Here is a 14,621-nt window from a genome sequence, read left to right on the forward strand (position 1 = left end):
CCACTAGCAGCATTTAGATTATGTCACTGCATCTTTTTAACGGTGTTTTTCTTGGCTGCAGGTTTGGTTTTCTTGGCATTGCAGTTAGGGCATCTTTACAGGCATGTACACTTGCTAGCTGCACACTTCATTTCCCCTTTTGTGCACCTTGCGCTCGCCTCTGCAAATCCAAACTGCAAAGTACTTATTTTGCAATTCTTTCCTTGCTTGTTTGCAACAGCCAACGCAATTTCTCTTCCCCTTTAATTTTCATACGTCAGTACATATCTTGGATTAAAGTTGTCCTTATACTACATGAAATCATTAAAGTTTTCTTTTTGATAGCAGTGCCTAGAAGATCCAGGCAAGGATCAGTAACACTTTGTACTGGATCTGCACAGGCAAAACCCAACTCTCCCAGTCCCCAAGTGCTTCTGCTCTAACCTTCACACGGGACAACAGAGGGATATGGACAGGAAAACAGGAGCATCAGGAAATGATGATGCAGCATTACCCAGCATGATAGACATACGTGCTTGGCACTAATCATTTTCAGACCTTTGTCAGCAGGGATTTCAAAGGAACTGTGAAGGATAACTAGGTACTTTTGAGTGTCACTGCATCCACAGCTCTACTGTCACATTTTGCTTGTCCTTCTTTGGATGCACACCTTCCCAACAGGCTGGATTTAGGATTGATTTTTCCCTGGGCTGTTTAGCAAAGGCCATTTCTTACTCCCAGCAGTTCTGTTTTCAAGGTGTCTCCAGCTTCCCACAATATCAGTGCAGGGCTCTTGGTGGATTCATTCAAATCCTCACCTTTTTCATCCCTGATACTATTATAACACAATCTGCCCTTTCTTGTAAGTGCTGACAGTCAAATCAGACATGTTCAGTTTGCCAGTATAGAGCTGTGTTTTCTTATATTACCAATTATATTTCTTGCCTGTGCCTTTTGTAAAACAAAACCAAAGCAATAACCCCCCAACAACAATCTTTTTCTCCTCTACACCCATCAGAAATCCTATAAAGGCCTTCAGTTAGAACCTGCATCTTCCTTTTCTCTTCCCCTGCCCATATATTGTTATTTCTATGCTCTCTGCCCCAGCACTCCTGGCTCTCAGCTGCCACGGCCGCAGCACCGGGCCCCAGCAAGCCCATTGCTGGCTCCCAGGATAGCCCGGAACACCACGGGCAAACGCGGTATGTCCCACACTTCCCACCACACAGAGCAAATTCACCAAACTCTTGGCCTCCAGGAACCTAGTAGCAAACTAGAAACACAAGCAGAGTGCTGCCCTCATAACTTCTTGTCATAAGATGGAGGAAGAAACAGGAAAAAAATTGGCCCAGCAATTACTCTGCAAGAAAGCGGTACTGGAAGTGCAAGGTTTAACTCAGCGGATGGTCCCTGCACTGCTGCCGTGTCCTGCTCCTTGGTGGAAATGCAATGTGGTAACCATGAAGCTGAGTGAGGTCTGGCAGGGGCTGGGATCCCTGGCTCCTGTGCAGGCAGCTATCTCCCAGAAGCACGGAGAAGAAAGAGGGAAAAGGAAAATGGATGGGAATGGGAGCCGACACATGGCCCAGCACAGGCAGACGCTTCCCAAAAGGAACCTCCAAAGTAAATACGATTGTGCAAGCCATTTTTTCTGCCACGTTTCCAAAGAGAGCCAGACTTCTGTTTCTTTTTCATATATAGCAGCTCAAAAGTGCATGTTTTGGATGCCCCGGGGTGGAACAAGGAGAAGGTAAGATCATGCTGTCAGCTGCGCTCCAGATCTGGGCTTGCAGCACCCCGAGTTCATTCTGCAGAGAGGAGAGGCTGTGACACTCTGAAAGCAAGTGGGGTTTGCTCTTGTGCCAGGATGGCCTTTTAAAAAAAAAAACAATTTTTTTTTTTTTCCCCCCATCTCTTAGCCCTTTACCAGCTAGCCAGTTCCCAGCCCCTTCCTCTCCCCTGTATGTTGATCTTAAGCCTTTTCTGTGTACTGCGGACGAGCAGTTACCCCCAGCCCAAGGTGCCCGGAGGAGCAGCTGGAGTGGGCTGAGTTCGAGGCAATGCTGGGCAGGGGAAACATGCGTAGGGGCTGCTTGCACCACTTCTCAGTGTTTTTGCACACCCAACTAGCCCATTTTCCTGAAATCATAATTAATGGTGCCCAGACCAAGCTTGCCTTCCTCTAAAACCTGTTAAGGGCACAAAACCAAACTGAACCAGGGAAGATTTTTTTGTAAGCATGATGTTTTCATGAAATAAAGTCTTTGTTCAGGCCTAGCCTCAATGTGTCATGGACCAGCCCAATTCCTCAGTTCATGGGCAAACTGCAGGTAGGAGAGTCCCACAAGGGAAGGGCTCATTGCAGGGTCTGCTCCACCTTCCTGACAGTGCAAGCTGGGTTTTCTGGTTGGCTTCATGGCTTCATCTAACAAAGCCAGGTCTGGTCTTTCTCCAGGCAAGACTGGCTCCTCTTCCAGTCCTGCCTCAACTACTCTGATTGTATTTGTCCCCGCTCAAAGGTTTGCCCTGGCTGATGAGCTGGTAGGTTGTTAAGGGAACAGGAGCTCCTTCAGTGTGGTGGCCAGAAGACTGAAAAATCAAAGGAACCATCTAATGTTGGAAAATATATGAATTTTTCATCTTAATGTATATATATATGAGGGATCAGGACCCCAGCTGACCTCCCTGGCAGCTGTGTCTGAGATGGGCTCCTCGCTGGTCACAAGGTACCCGCACAGAGGATGGTGCCTGGCTGGGAGCTGCTCCTCCATGTCCCGGTCCAGCACGGTGGGGACAGGGTGCCAGTGCAGGAACCTGCGAGGCTGCTCTGACTCACCCTTTGGAAGGGCCTTGCTTCCTTGCTCCCTGATCCAAGCCTGCTTTCTTGGCAGAAACCTCCGCCAGCAGTCAGTGGTAAACTTGCTGCTTTGGGTTGGGAGGGTTGGTTGGTTTGGGTTTTTTCCAGTGTTTGCTGTGATACACAATTAATTAAACGTAAGTGCCTCCATTTGTTGCTCTCTAGAGAAACACTGCTGGCTTGCATGCCCTGGCCTTTGGGGACATTTCTATTGTTTCAGCTACCGGCAAAGCCAAGGAAAGCTAAATCACGCTCTCCTTCAGCATGATGGGAGGGAGCTCACCCGCCACCATGCCTTGGCATGGCTTGTGGTTGCCTAAACATTGTCTTTAATGAGAGACACTCTGCAGTGGATTTGGCATTACAAGGTGACCAGTACCAGCAAGGTCTGGGCTCTGTCACCAACCCAAGCAAGGTCAAATCAGTTTGAAATAGTTGAATGGTCTTTCACCGTCAACAAGCAGCCTTGGAAGATTGCAAGGGAAGTCTGAGAGAGGGAAATGGTTTGACGTAATTCAGGTAACAAAAAAATGTAATCTGTGAGCCTCGTGCTACAGGCTTATTGCCAAATCTGTCACATCTCTTTTCCAAGGGCTTCACCTGCCTTAGGAGTGAAGGTAACTTGATCCAAGCTGTTTTGTCAGGTCCTGGTTTAGAGGTGCACCTACATTTTTGAAGTGCCACTGTGGTAGTCCTTCCCTGCCGGCAGCCCGTCTCAATGCATTTGCTGTCAGGGTTGCATGACCCAAGAAAAAACCACGAGGGCTTCGAAGCAGAATCTGTGGGGCCACAGATAACCCAGATCAATGGCTGCTCACTTCACCAAATTGGTTTATGATGCACAGGCTTTCCTCTGCCAGTCCTTGCTGATGGAAAACGCCTGCTTGGCTCCAGCCAGATCTTTCTAGAGCCCAGAAATATCTGAATTAAAGCCAAGCGAAACAAGGGGCTGTGGATGCTGGGGGAGGGTTTACCTGGAGCTGTGCAGGGGTTTTGCTGCCATCTGTCCTGTCTCGATCGAGGAACCCTGTCTCCGCAGCATGGGGTATGTGGGAGCTATGCAACCACCTCTGACACCCTGCATCCCACAGCATAGCATTGCCAGGGAAAACACATACTCCTTGCTTTGCCCCAAAAGGTTGAGCAGTGACACGCAGTGTGTCAGGAGCTGCTGGAACAGTTGAATGACTGCACAGCTTGGGAGCAGGTGGACAGCTGTGGGCAATAACCTCACCCTGGGGGGACAGTCCTGTCTCCATCCCCACCGCAGTGGAGTCCTGTTCCCTATGCAAGCTGTCCCCGCTGGTTTATTGAGCCCCAGGGCCAGATCAGACACATGGCAAGGGCAAGGGACCAGGGAACAGGGCATCACAAGCCTTGCCAGCAGCCTGTGTCACTCCCAACATTAAGCCCATGACAAGCTGACAGCAGCTTGTTCCGATTTATCCCTTCACCTTATGGCTGAAGTTTCCTTCTCCAGAACGGTGAAGCCCTTAAACAATTTCCAGTCCATCTAATCAATATTTCTCTGATAATCTAATTACTAAGGTGAAGCCAGATTGTGTGAAGCTTGTACTGATTAGTATAACCCACTTACAGCATTAACAGGTCATAGCTCTGAGTCCAAGTTCAGTGTTTTTCAACCTCTTTGACTTGCCAAAGTTTCCAGGGAATCTGCAGAGTCACAAAACAGGTTTAGGCTGACCGGCACAAGGCTTGTTTTTTCAGCCCATAACTTGGCCCTATGCTGCTTCTACCCACAGTGTTGATATAAGGGATTCTCACCTTCTTCCTCTCCCCTGTGCCAGGCACTGACTGGAGTTAAAGTAGTTTCAGATCTAATAATTTTCAGAGTATTTTTAACCAGCTGCTTTCAGAGTGCAGCCTCCCAAACCCTTCAGTCAGCCTGCAGGGGCTGCAGACCACAGCTTGAAAAACATTGCCAAGCATTCACACCTTGCTGCAAGCCATCTCCATCTTCAAAGGCAGCACCATTCCCTTCCTGAATTACCGCAGGTTCGAGGGCCCAGGGCAGCATTTTAGGGCTCATCAAGTCACACCTATGGGAATGGCTGTGCCTGCTAGGCTGGGCTCACCTACCTTGTGTCAAACACCAGCGTTTCGCTCGGAGCCCACAGATCTCGCCATGCTTTCAGCTGCTGCTTTTCCTTATTCCACACGCATGGGCTTATTTTTAAATAGAAACTTGTTAAGAAGCCCATAGGAACTCAGACCAGAATGGATTCAGCCTTTTAGTCAGCAAGGTGCTTCACTTGAGGCACTAGAGCAGCCCTGCTGAGATCGGCCGGCACCTTCATGTGGTAAAGAACCCTGCAAAACCCGAAGGCTGGAGGGTTTCCTGACTGTAGGGCATCCACAGGAGCAGAACAGCAACAAACACATCTAACAGCATATTTATATGCATAAGATGAGAACAACTTGTTCAGCAGCACTCTTCTACTGCAAGTTACATTTATGCATGCAAAAACCTTGCAAAATCTGGCACAGACCCACTGTGGTTTAATGCAAAATAGCCTAAAAACAACAAAAACCCAACCATACCTCTCTATTAAAAAAGCCCTTAAAATAGAGCAGGGAGGGAAAGAAAAATAGCAGTGCTGATTTCCTCTTTCAAAGTCAGCTAGACAAGTAAACTGCTAGCATTGGGTTATTTATTTATTACCCAACAGCTCCAGTATCAGACTGGCTTGCTTCAGGACGGAGTACATAACACTACTGTGCCGTGAGAACCCTTCCTCTGCAAATGCAGTTGTGCTGTGTCAGCCTGACATACAGACCTATCTGTAAAACAAGGGTGAGAAGTTGCTTGCCAAATGGCTACATGCAAATACCATCAAAGCCAAGATTTGTTATGCGAGGAAGTTTAGCTTCAGGCTGTTGTTTCCAAACAGCAGCACTAGGTACTTGGAAAGCAGAAGTAAATCTTGATTTTTGGTCACATCTGTCAGCAAGAGCTGTATCTGCTGTCAGTGGGAAAGACTGGAAGGAAAATGGTGAACTGCAAAACTACTCCACCAAAGGGTCATACAGGTAACAGTAACCAGAAAACTTACTGGGAGCCCTCACCCTGATCCTCAGAAGCCAGTGGTAGTTTGCCATTAAATTTCAAGAAAATAGGACACCTCCATCTCTCACTTAAGGTGCTCTGGGAGATACTAGAATAAACTCCATAAATTATGCCCTTCATCGTATTCCTTTTTTAACTTTTTCTGTCTCTTTGCCATCAGTTTGCAAGGGCAGGACAACTCATACAAACCCGATTCTCAGACTTAAGCATAGCCACAATAAACAGCCAGCAAGCTGACAGCATCACTTTTTTTTTTTTTTTAAATACTATCATGGCTAAAAACCAAACTACATTAGATCTCTGCAAGGGAATAAATAAACCAGACCAGCAAATAGCATCCCAAATGCAGAGCTGTGGCCAAGGGAACCAGCCCTTGCTGCTGGGACTGTGGGATTGTGAGATTCGAATTACACAAGGGAAAAAAAAAAAAAAGCATCAAGGGCACTTGCTGGGATGGGCAGCAGCTCACTGCAGTACTTACTGCAGCACACCTATCACCTGTCCTCAGGATGGAAAAGTCTCACCCCAGTTTCCAGGAGAGGCAGCACAGTACGGAAGGTGTGCAGCCCTATTTTCCCCGGCTTTGCCATTAGGACCGACTGGCAGTACCAGGGGTATGCGGTGAAGACGCGCTGCCACCTCTTGTTTAGACAGTGCAATAGAAAAGCAGGGGCTGGCTGCAGGCATCACCCCGCCAAGCTGTGGGTGGTAGCAGCACCTCCCACCACAGACCAGACTATAGTTATATATAGTTATATCCACTTGAGGGGAAAGAAGGGGCTTGTACGGTGCCCTCCCAGCACCCATGCTGGCAAGAACAGGCTGCTGCAGTTAAGCTGCTTTTAGCCTAGAGTACTTGTTCACAAGCATCACGAGGGCGTTTCTGCGCTGTGCGAAGGGGAGACTCGCACTCACTACAGACCCCCCAACACGGAGCACCCCGCTGTCGCCACCAGTGCAGTCCAGGGTGAGGCAGCCCTGGGTAACCTGTGGTACAAACCAGACCCAAACCAGACTTACATACATCTGTATGTTTATTATTTCAAAGTACAATATATACATAAGGTATAGTGATATCTTCAAAAACTTTATACAGAAACAGGTATCTACAAAATTAAATCAATAGACATTCTGTGTATATTCAGACAACATACGTACATAGATTGGAAGATTCAACATAGTTTCAGTTAGAACACGAAAATGGGAAGGAAACCCCCATCCATCTTGGAAAAGCTCTAAATACCACCCAACTCCCTCTGCAACGCAGCCGTCTGCCCTCGGCCAGGTTTCAGGTCGTTGTGGAGACACCATAACTCTGATTTCTAGTGCCACCTACTGCTGACATTCACCGTCACAGCTGTTTCCACTGCCAGCGGGAAGGGTGAAGGCCCATTCGGACCGGCCTTGCTCCCTAAACCCCTTCCCAGATTCGGGTCTCTGCAGCATGCGGGCACTCAGCTTTACACTCGATTCAGTGGAAGCCAGAGAGATATGATTTTTTTTTTTTTTTTTTAGTTATTTCAAGAGAGTAACTTCAGTTTTATTAGCTGGAGATACTGCAGCTGTTGTCAGCAACAAGTGAAGATGGTGACAACATATCTGAGGAACAAATCAATCTCCACTGTTTTCTGGAGACTAAAATTAAAAATATTGCACAAGTCTATGTTGCAGAAAGCCAGGGATTTCTGTAGCATAAAATGGCATTCCTCAGTTCAGAGGGTCTGGCTTTAGACAATGACAGTGCTGGATTTTACAGAGGGTGGAAAAGCATAAGCAGCTTTTCTTGTAGGGCCTCTAACAACATCTGGATGTGCGATGTTTGAATCAAAAGAGCACCCTGAGTATTTAAGAAACAGATGTTTAAGTCTGTAGGATACAACTAGCTACAAGCTTAGAATTCTGAAAAGCAGCCTGTGGCAATTACACATCTAATGGACACTGAATTTCAATGACAAGTATGTAGCTAACTGCTCCAGGCTGCCTTCAAAATTCGTTTATCAGTTTATCTCTAGAATTCAGTTTATCTAAGGACAGTTTTCAATCTCAGGTTCATAATATAAAGTTTCCAAAACAAGGGTAAGTGAAATGCGATTGGTACACAAGCCTTGCACCGACTCTGCACCAGCTGGCATTCACCTGTCTGAGCCACCCCACAGAAGCACACCTTTTCCCAGGAAATGTCCTTGTTACCTGCACCAACAGTATTACACTCCTGACAACCTACCCCAGGGAAACAACAGGCAGGTGGCTCACTGGCAACATTTTTATGGCTAATACACCACTGCCTCTCGGAAATGAGCAACATTGTTAAGCAAAGCTGCTGCTGACCCTGTCACGTCTTCATCACATTGTGGGCTTACTGGATAGAGTCATTTGCCAACGTGCAAGCTAGAATGAAACGTCTGTCTCTAGCAGATATGTTTAAAATAATGCCTGTAAAAGATTACTTTGGCCCATGAAAATACCATGCACAATAATCAGTGTGATATTTTGACTACTTTGTGTGTCCCCATAACCAAGAAGTCTGAAAAGTTATTAGTGCTACAGAGAGGAAGCAGCATTTCCAGCAGGGCAGGAGGACAGCTAGCAAGGTTTCTCAAATAACTTAAAAGGAGAAACAACCATGCCAAAAAGAAATAAGAATTTCCACAATGTCATTGCACTTATTCCATCTGCACCACACCTCTCCTTCATTCACATTGTACACCTGGAGAACATACATTAAATGATTACAATATTAACATGGTATCTAAAATACTGGAGTCATTCAGTTGAATGCTTGAAAAATACCCAGAGATCTGGTACATTAAATCATGAAAACACAAACATACAAAAGCTAATCTATGTTTTGACATGCAAATTGTCCTAAATACTTTCTTTCAGCAGAAGGTCTAGTTCAGTCACAAACAACTGCCTGTTCACTTCCTGGAAGCTGGTGAAAAATCTGTTTCAGCAGAGACAGGTATTTTCCTCTTCATATCACTTAAACAACAGTAACGCAGTAGTAGTCCCATGACTGGACTGGTCCAAATTCCCTAACACTTCAGATAACCATTGCTCTCAGGAATTAGAAAAATATATGTATAAAAACCCACCCGGATTAAAGGCTCACAGTTTCTACAATGCTTGGTCAGGTTTTAAATAATTTGTTTCCACCCTCCCTTTCTAAACAAATACGTAATCCTTTGACGCCGAAGGGACCTGCCATCCAAGGCTCCTGAAGCTCTCTGGACCACAAACCAGGTCTTGATCCCACAAGGACTTTCAGAAATGTCTATCTTTAAAGTAAAAAGGAAATCTCACTGTCTTGAATCAAACTGCTCAAACCAAATCAGACCCTTCTGCTCAATTTGGTTTGTTACAAAGCTCAAGTGACTCAGTGGCACTTGAAAATGGAGTACACACCCCTAAGCCACCTAGATGCTTTGATAAATTACCCTCCTGTGTGCTGCCAGATTCAGGCCCCTTGTTTTGTGTATGATGCAAATGGTGCCTGTGGTAAGATAGATTTCCCTGCCCCCCTCCCCAAGAATCCTTTCTAATTAAAATAGCTAAAGCATTGCTATTGCAAATGTACACTAAATCTTTTTTCATGATAATAGGAAGTTCAAGTATTTAATAAAAACCCAAAGTATATATTTACACTGTGATCTGGTCAATTCAGTTTGGTCAAAAGGCAATAAATACAGAAATCTATGCATTTACTGCTGGAATAGAGATATTTCAGATCCTGTAAATTACTTATCCTGGAATTAAAATGTGAACATGATGTTGTGACTAACCAGAATCTAACAACCTTGATACTCTTCCTCCATCACCTTCTCAGCCACTGAAAGACTAAGTAACAGTTCTCAGTTTGTGCAGTTTTGACGCGCCAATTCTTCACAACAGTAAAACTAAGGAGTCACATAGATTTCTGTGCTACTTTCACAGTCCAACCAATAGATTAAAATCCCATTTAGATATATTTCCCATTTCTTACTTTTACTAGCTGGTCTAGACACAGTTAATACGAAAATTTAGTTAGCTTCCATTTGTCTTTGAAAATAGATTTTCTGATCATCTGAAAGCACATGCAATCATGATGTCTACCTGTACATACGTAACCATGGGCAGTTAAAACTCCCTACTTTTTAAATGCTATTAGTTATGCAGAAGGTCAGAGAACTTCATTAACCAATTATCTGATATCAGACTTCTTTAGATCCATATGTCTAAAGATCAAGGGTTTATAGGATTTGTTGAACTGACATGTTTCAATTACATATACTCAAAAACTGAGTCAGAAAGCTTCTTAATCCCTTAGTTTTACTGTTGTTTCACTTCTTCTGAATAAACTAACCAGTTGAATGTTAATCTAAAGCTGAAAATATGCAAAATCATGGCCACCACAAAACCAAAATTTTGTGACAAATCATTTTCCCATGCATATGTCAAAAATGCTTAATCAACCTAAATATCAGAAATAATATGCAAGAAAGGAAAAAATGTCTGAAAGCCCTTAAAAGCTCAGTAACACTGGATATGTTCAACAGCAACTAAGACATAATTGGTTTTATTTTTTCGAGCTCCATCATTGAGAGACTGATTAATTACATAGTGCAGAAATTAAAATCTCACTGCAACTCACTCAAAACATAGTATGCACTGCAAAGCATCTGTATGTCATTTCAAACCAAAGTTTTATCTAAATGTAGTGCGTAGTAAAATTCAGCAGCACCTCAGGCTGGTATTGAGTAGACAGAACCACACTGATGTCAAACCCTATAGATCTCTCACACGTGTAAGTACAGCCTGTATGGTTAAAGGCTGTATATGCAAAATTCTGGATGCTTGTGCTGGCAGGCAATCAAATTTCAGGAAAAATGTAAAAAACAGTGGTCTATAGCACCTGCCTTTTCTGCATCTTCATGTTGGTTATTCCATAAAAGTTTTAGTTATGTCTGTTTTATTCTCTGTTCCAGTTCGTGCTTGTGTTTAATAAGCCGTTCTATTTCTGTTCCTAGAGTTTGAAGGTTTTCCTTTGGAGGGGGGAAAAAAAGGATAGGGTAAGTTATACAGGGAAAATGAGTCAATCAGCACAAAATGCACTAATAAGTTAAAATTACTGTTTCTGTCAGCAGGTTGATACTTTCAAGCATCCAGAAAAAGCACAAATGATTAGACAGAGAAAACCAAGCTAATTTCAATAAAGGATGCAAAGCTCTCAGCAACTCATTTTTGCAGTTGCTAATATTCTACAGGCTGTCTAGAAAGTACAGCGTTCAAGGGGAATGATAATTGCAGGAAAAGATCTCCAACTTCTGCAGAACACTGCAGTCCAGCTGGCAGCCTGCACACCATCTTCCAGACTGCCATCCTTCCCGTGCAGCAGACACACTGCCCCAACGGCTCCACAGGGCACCCAGCTCCTGGCCCAGGGCCAGGCATGCAGAGCCCGTGCCCCTGGCTCCGCGTGACTGGGGGAGAGCATGGCGAGGCCCTTCCCCACTGAACATGCAGGCAGCCCAGAATTTATTTCAAGAGGCAGCCCATTAGTGCAGCATACTACGAGGGTCCCAAAAGAGGGGTTCGGCATGGATCATAACTCTGATTAACCCAACACCATCAGCAGTACCAATTCACAATGAGCCGACTCCTGAAAAGCCTCCTCCTTTTAACAGCGTGCATCTCTTTGAAGGCAGTATCTCAGAACCACAAGAATGTGTGGAAGAACTGACACAGCCACTCACCTTCAATGTAATATTTTTCAGTAATGTATCTTCTAACACAGCCTGCAGCTTCCTGTTTATCTCTAAGGACAGTTCCAAAGTGAGACCGCTATCTGCGGGATGAGATGTATACAGAGATGCCATAATCCCACCTCGTCTGCTCAAGTGTACTTTGTTGAAGTCAGAGGCCTCTGATGATAGTGTTCCAGCTTCTTCCCGCAAAATGTAACTCTGAATAATTCTGGTGGGAAAAAAAAAATTAAAACAACATTATAGCATTACAAGGCAGTGAAAAGTCAGACATTGAAGTAACTTCAGATTCCTGACATAAGAGTAATTTTATTTTCAAGCAGTACTGTATTACTGAAAAAGCAGTAAAAATCAACTCCTGCAGTTTCTAGGACACAGGAAAACCTGGGATACCAGAAGTGCTACAGGAGATGCTGGTAAGATGAGTCACTACAATGTGCAAGGTTTACGTATTTAGAACTATTTTGAAAAAGTAATATTGCTACTGGAGAAAAAAAGGTACTTAAAAATGCCTCTACATTTCTTTGCTGAAAGACTCTAGATAGGGAGTCTTAAACTTTGTACAGATGAGATGAAAATTACAAAGTCTCTGCTCAAGAGTCTTCACAAGCTGTGATCATGTTCTATGAAATGGTACCAGATGGGTATGAATGTATAGGCTCATTAAGCAAGGGCTATACTTAACAGACACTTGTACTTTCCAGAGGAAGGTATATGCCACAATTTCTTCCTCTCCTAACTGAAGTTCCAGACATCATCCTGCAAGACGAGATTTCCAAGGAAGTGTAATCTTGTCTCTCACATGTTAAATACTGACCACCTTTGGCTCAGATACATCGTTTGTTTGCTATGCATGCCAGACTACCATCTGGAATTATGAAGATTTTCCTTCCAAAACAAACACTTACAATCAACACCCTTTTAAGCACATGAAGAGAATGGACTCTTCTGTTAGCCAGTGGCAGCAGTCCACCTCAAATCAGCCACCTGGTGGCCATTTTCCTACCAAAAAACCCCACTCGCACCAGCATATTTCTCCTGAAAAAATTTAGTAGTAAACAACTCAGCAACTACTGTAACTGCTGGGGAAAGATAAGGAAAAAAAGCCGCAAAGATGAATCCTATCTCTGAGGTCTACTGTCACTGCAATATTTTAATTGTTTTAAATATTTTCAGAGAGACAATTACTTGTCTTACATGAATTCCAGAATACTTGTCTAGTGCACCAGCTCAGCACTGAAAAACTGTATAAACACAATTCAGAACATACTTTGTTTTTTTCCTGATTTCCTCCACCAGTTGTTTTATGTGATCCTCCATAAACTCCATCTTTTCATTTTTTCGAGCATGTGCCTTCTGTAGCCTTAGTATTCTTTCAACCAAGACAGACTTGTCCACCTCTGGGAAGCTATCCACAGCTACTGAAGATCCAGTATTCTCAGGTGACCGATCCTCATTGCTGCTGCGTGCATTAAGGGACCCTGCCAAGACATCCATATTTATAAAAACACTTTTTGCTTTTATACCAGGTAAAACACCTCTACTACTGCAGTGTATGTGTTCATTACATTTCAGTAGCTTAGGATATTTTCTTCAGAATGTCAGTTTCCCTTATATGTTAGAGTGGTTTTATATAAACAATCCTTTTACCATTTAAATGACACATGCTGGGACAGCAGTGTAGTCCCCTAGCATGGGGGTAGTTCCTTTAACATAAGCATGCTTGCTTCGGTAATGCTTATTCCTGCATAAATACCTTCCTACTCATTAATGACTTTGTACAAGACTGAGCCGATTTTAAACATATCTGATTTCGAGTTCACTAAAATTACAACACTATGAAAACTATACAGACTGACAAAAGCCCCATGTATAAACACTCTGCAGCACTGATCACATAGAGCTTGAAGTATTGTCTCTTCTTTCTGTTCTTCTCTAAGTATTTACCTCTCTCATACAGTGAGATTACAGGACGCTTTGACAGAACTAACCCAACGTGAAACCCAGACATATTGAGGAAGAAAACAGATGTTGTTTTCAGTGCTAAAAATAACCACTTCTAATTGGATAGAAAGTAATGAATTTTACACACATACATTGATGCCTCTAAATGTGCTAACTGATTTATCATTTACACAGTTGCAACTGTCAATAGCGCAATTAAACAATGTCGGAAGCCACTGCTCATTTCTGTTTTGCCTCTGGCAGCATTTAAGAGGGTCCTCTATAAACTGGAGTCCTCTGAGCTTCCTCCAAACATAAAAGCAACAAAATAAAGGTAGGCATTTAAAAAGAACCAAAATACATAAACATTATAAACATTAAACCTTAATCTCCTAATAAGAATAAGCACCTACAACTGCATTCAGCTAAGTGCAATTTGGTGTTTAAAGGCCATTTTGTCAGCTTTAATGGGAGGCTGCCCACACACTGCGTATGCACAAACCACAGAAAGAGCAAGGCTCACGACAGCACACCATGGCAACCTTATTAAGATCGAAGGATTGTTTTGGCAGCCCTGCTATGTGCTATATTACCTGATGAACTGGAACGGCTCCCCATGCTGCTGACTTCTTTGTCATAATTACCATTTTCCATCTGATCCAATTTCCTCCGTGCTACAAGTATAACAAAATGATGGTTACCAACAGCATATGAAAGCCTATAAATCATAGTGTTACACAACATTCAAAAACGCTAATCCTCCCCGATCTGTGCTAATTTAACATGGCTTGACAACTGAAAAATAATGGTAGCAACCAGAAAACCCCAAAACCAAACAACCCGCCTCCTCTCACTGACCCCAACTATGAAGCACGTGGATGCAACATCCACCACAATCCCTACACCCTGCAGCAGTTGCCAGCTGAAGGGGGTAATGTCATACATAGGATTAACTGGGAACAGTAAGACTTTAAATTTACTTTTGATTAGGACTGCCACGTAAAAAACTACT

The 14,621-nt window shown here is 43.7% G+C and overlaps 1 protein-coding gene across 5 annotated transcripts in view; it reads right to left on the bottom strand.

Moving 5' to 3' along the window:
- Positions 1–6,940: 6,940 nt before the first annotated feature.
- The window catches only part of CCDC186 (coiled-coil domain containing 186), a 39,588-nt gene continuing 31,907 nt past the window's right edge, over positions 6,941–14,621 (bottom strand). For all 5 annotated transcript variants that reach the window (XM_074875342.1, XM_074875340.1, XM_074875341.1 and 2 more), the window contains 4 exons: positions 14,203–14,283; positions 12,936–13,146; positions 11,657–11,876; positions 6,941–10,945 (listed from right to left, as the gene is read on the bottom strand). In XM_074875342.1, the coding sequence (XP_074731443.1) occupies positions 10,862–10,945; positions 11,657–11,876; positions 12,936–13,146; positions 14,203–14,283 (596 nt within the window). In that variant the 3' untranslated portion in view covers positions 6,941–10,861. The remainder of the gene's footprint in view (positions 10,946–11,656; positions 11,877–12,935; positions 13,147–14,202; positions 14,284–14,621) is intronic.

The sequence above is a fragment of the Strix uralensis genome, chromosome 7 (genome assembly GCF_047716275.1).
Source record: "Strix uralensis isolate ZFMK-TIS-50842 chromosome 7, bStrUra1, whole genome shotgun sequence".
In the NCBI taxonomy this organism is placed as follows: Eukaryota; Metazoa; Chordata; class Aves; order Strigiformes; family Strigidae; genus Strix; species Strix uralensis.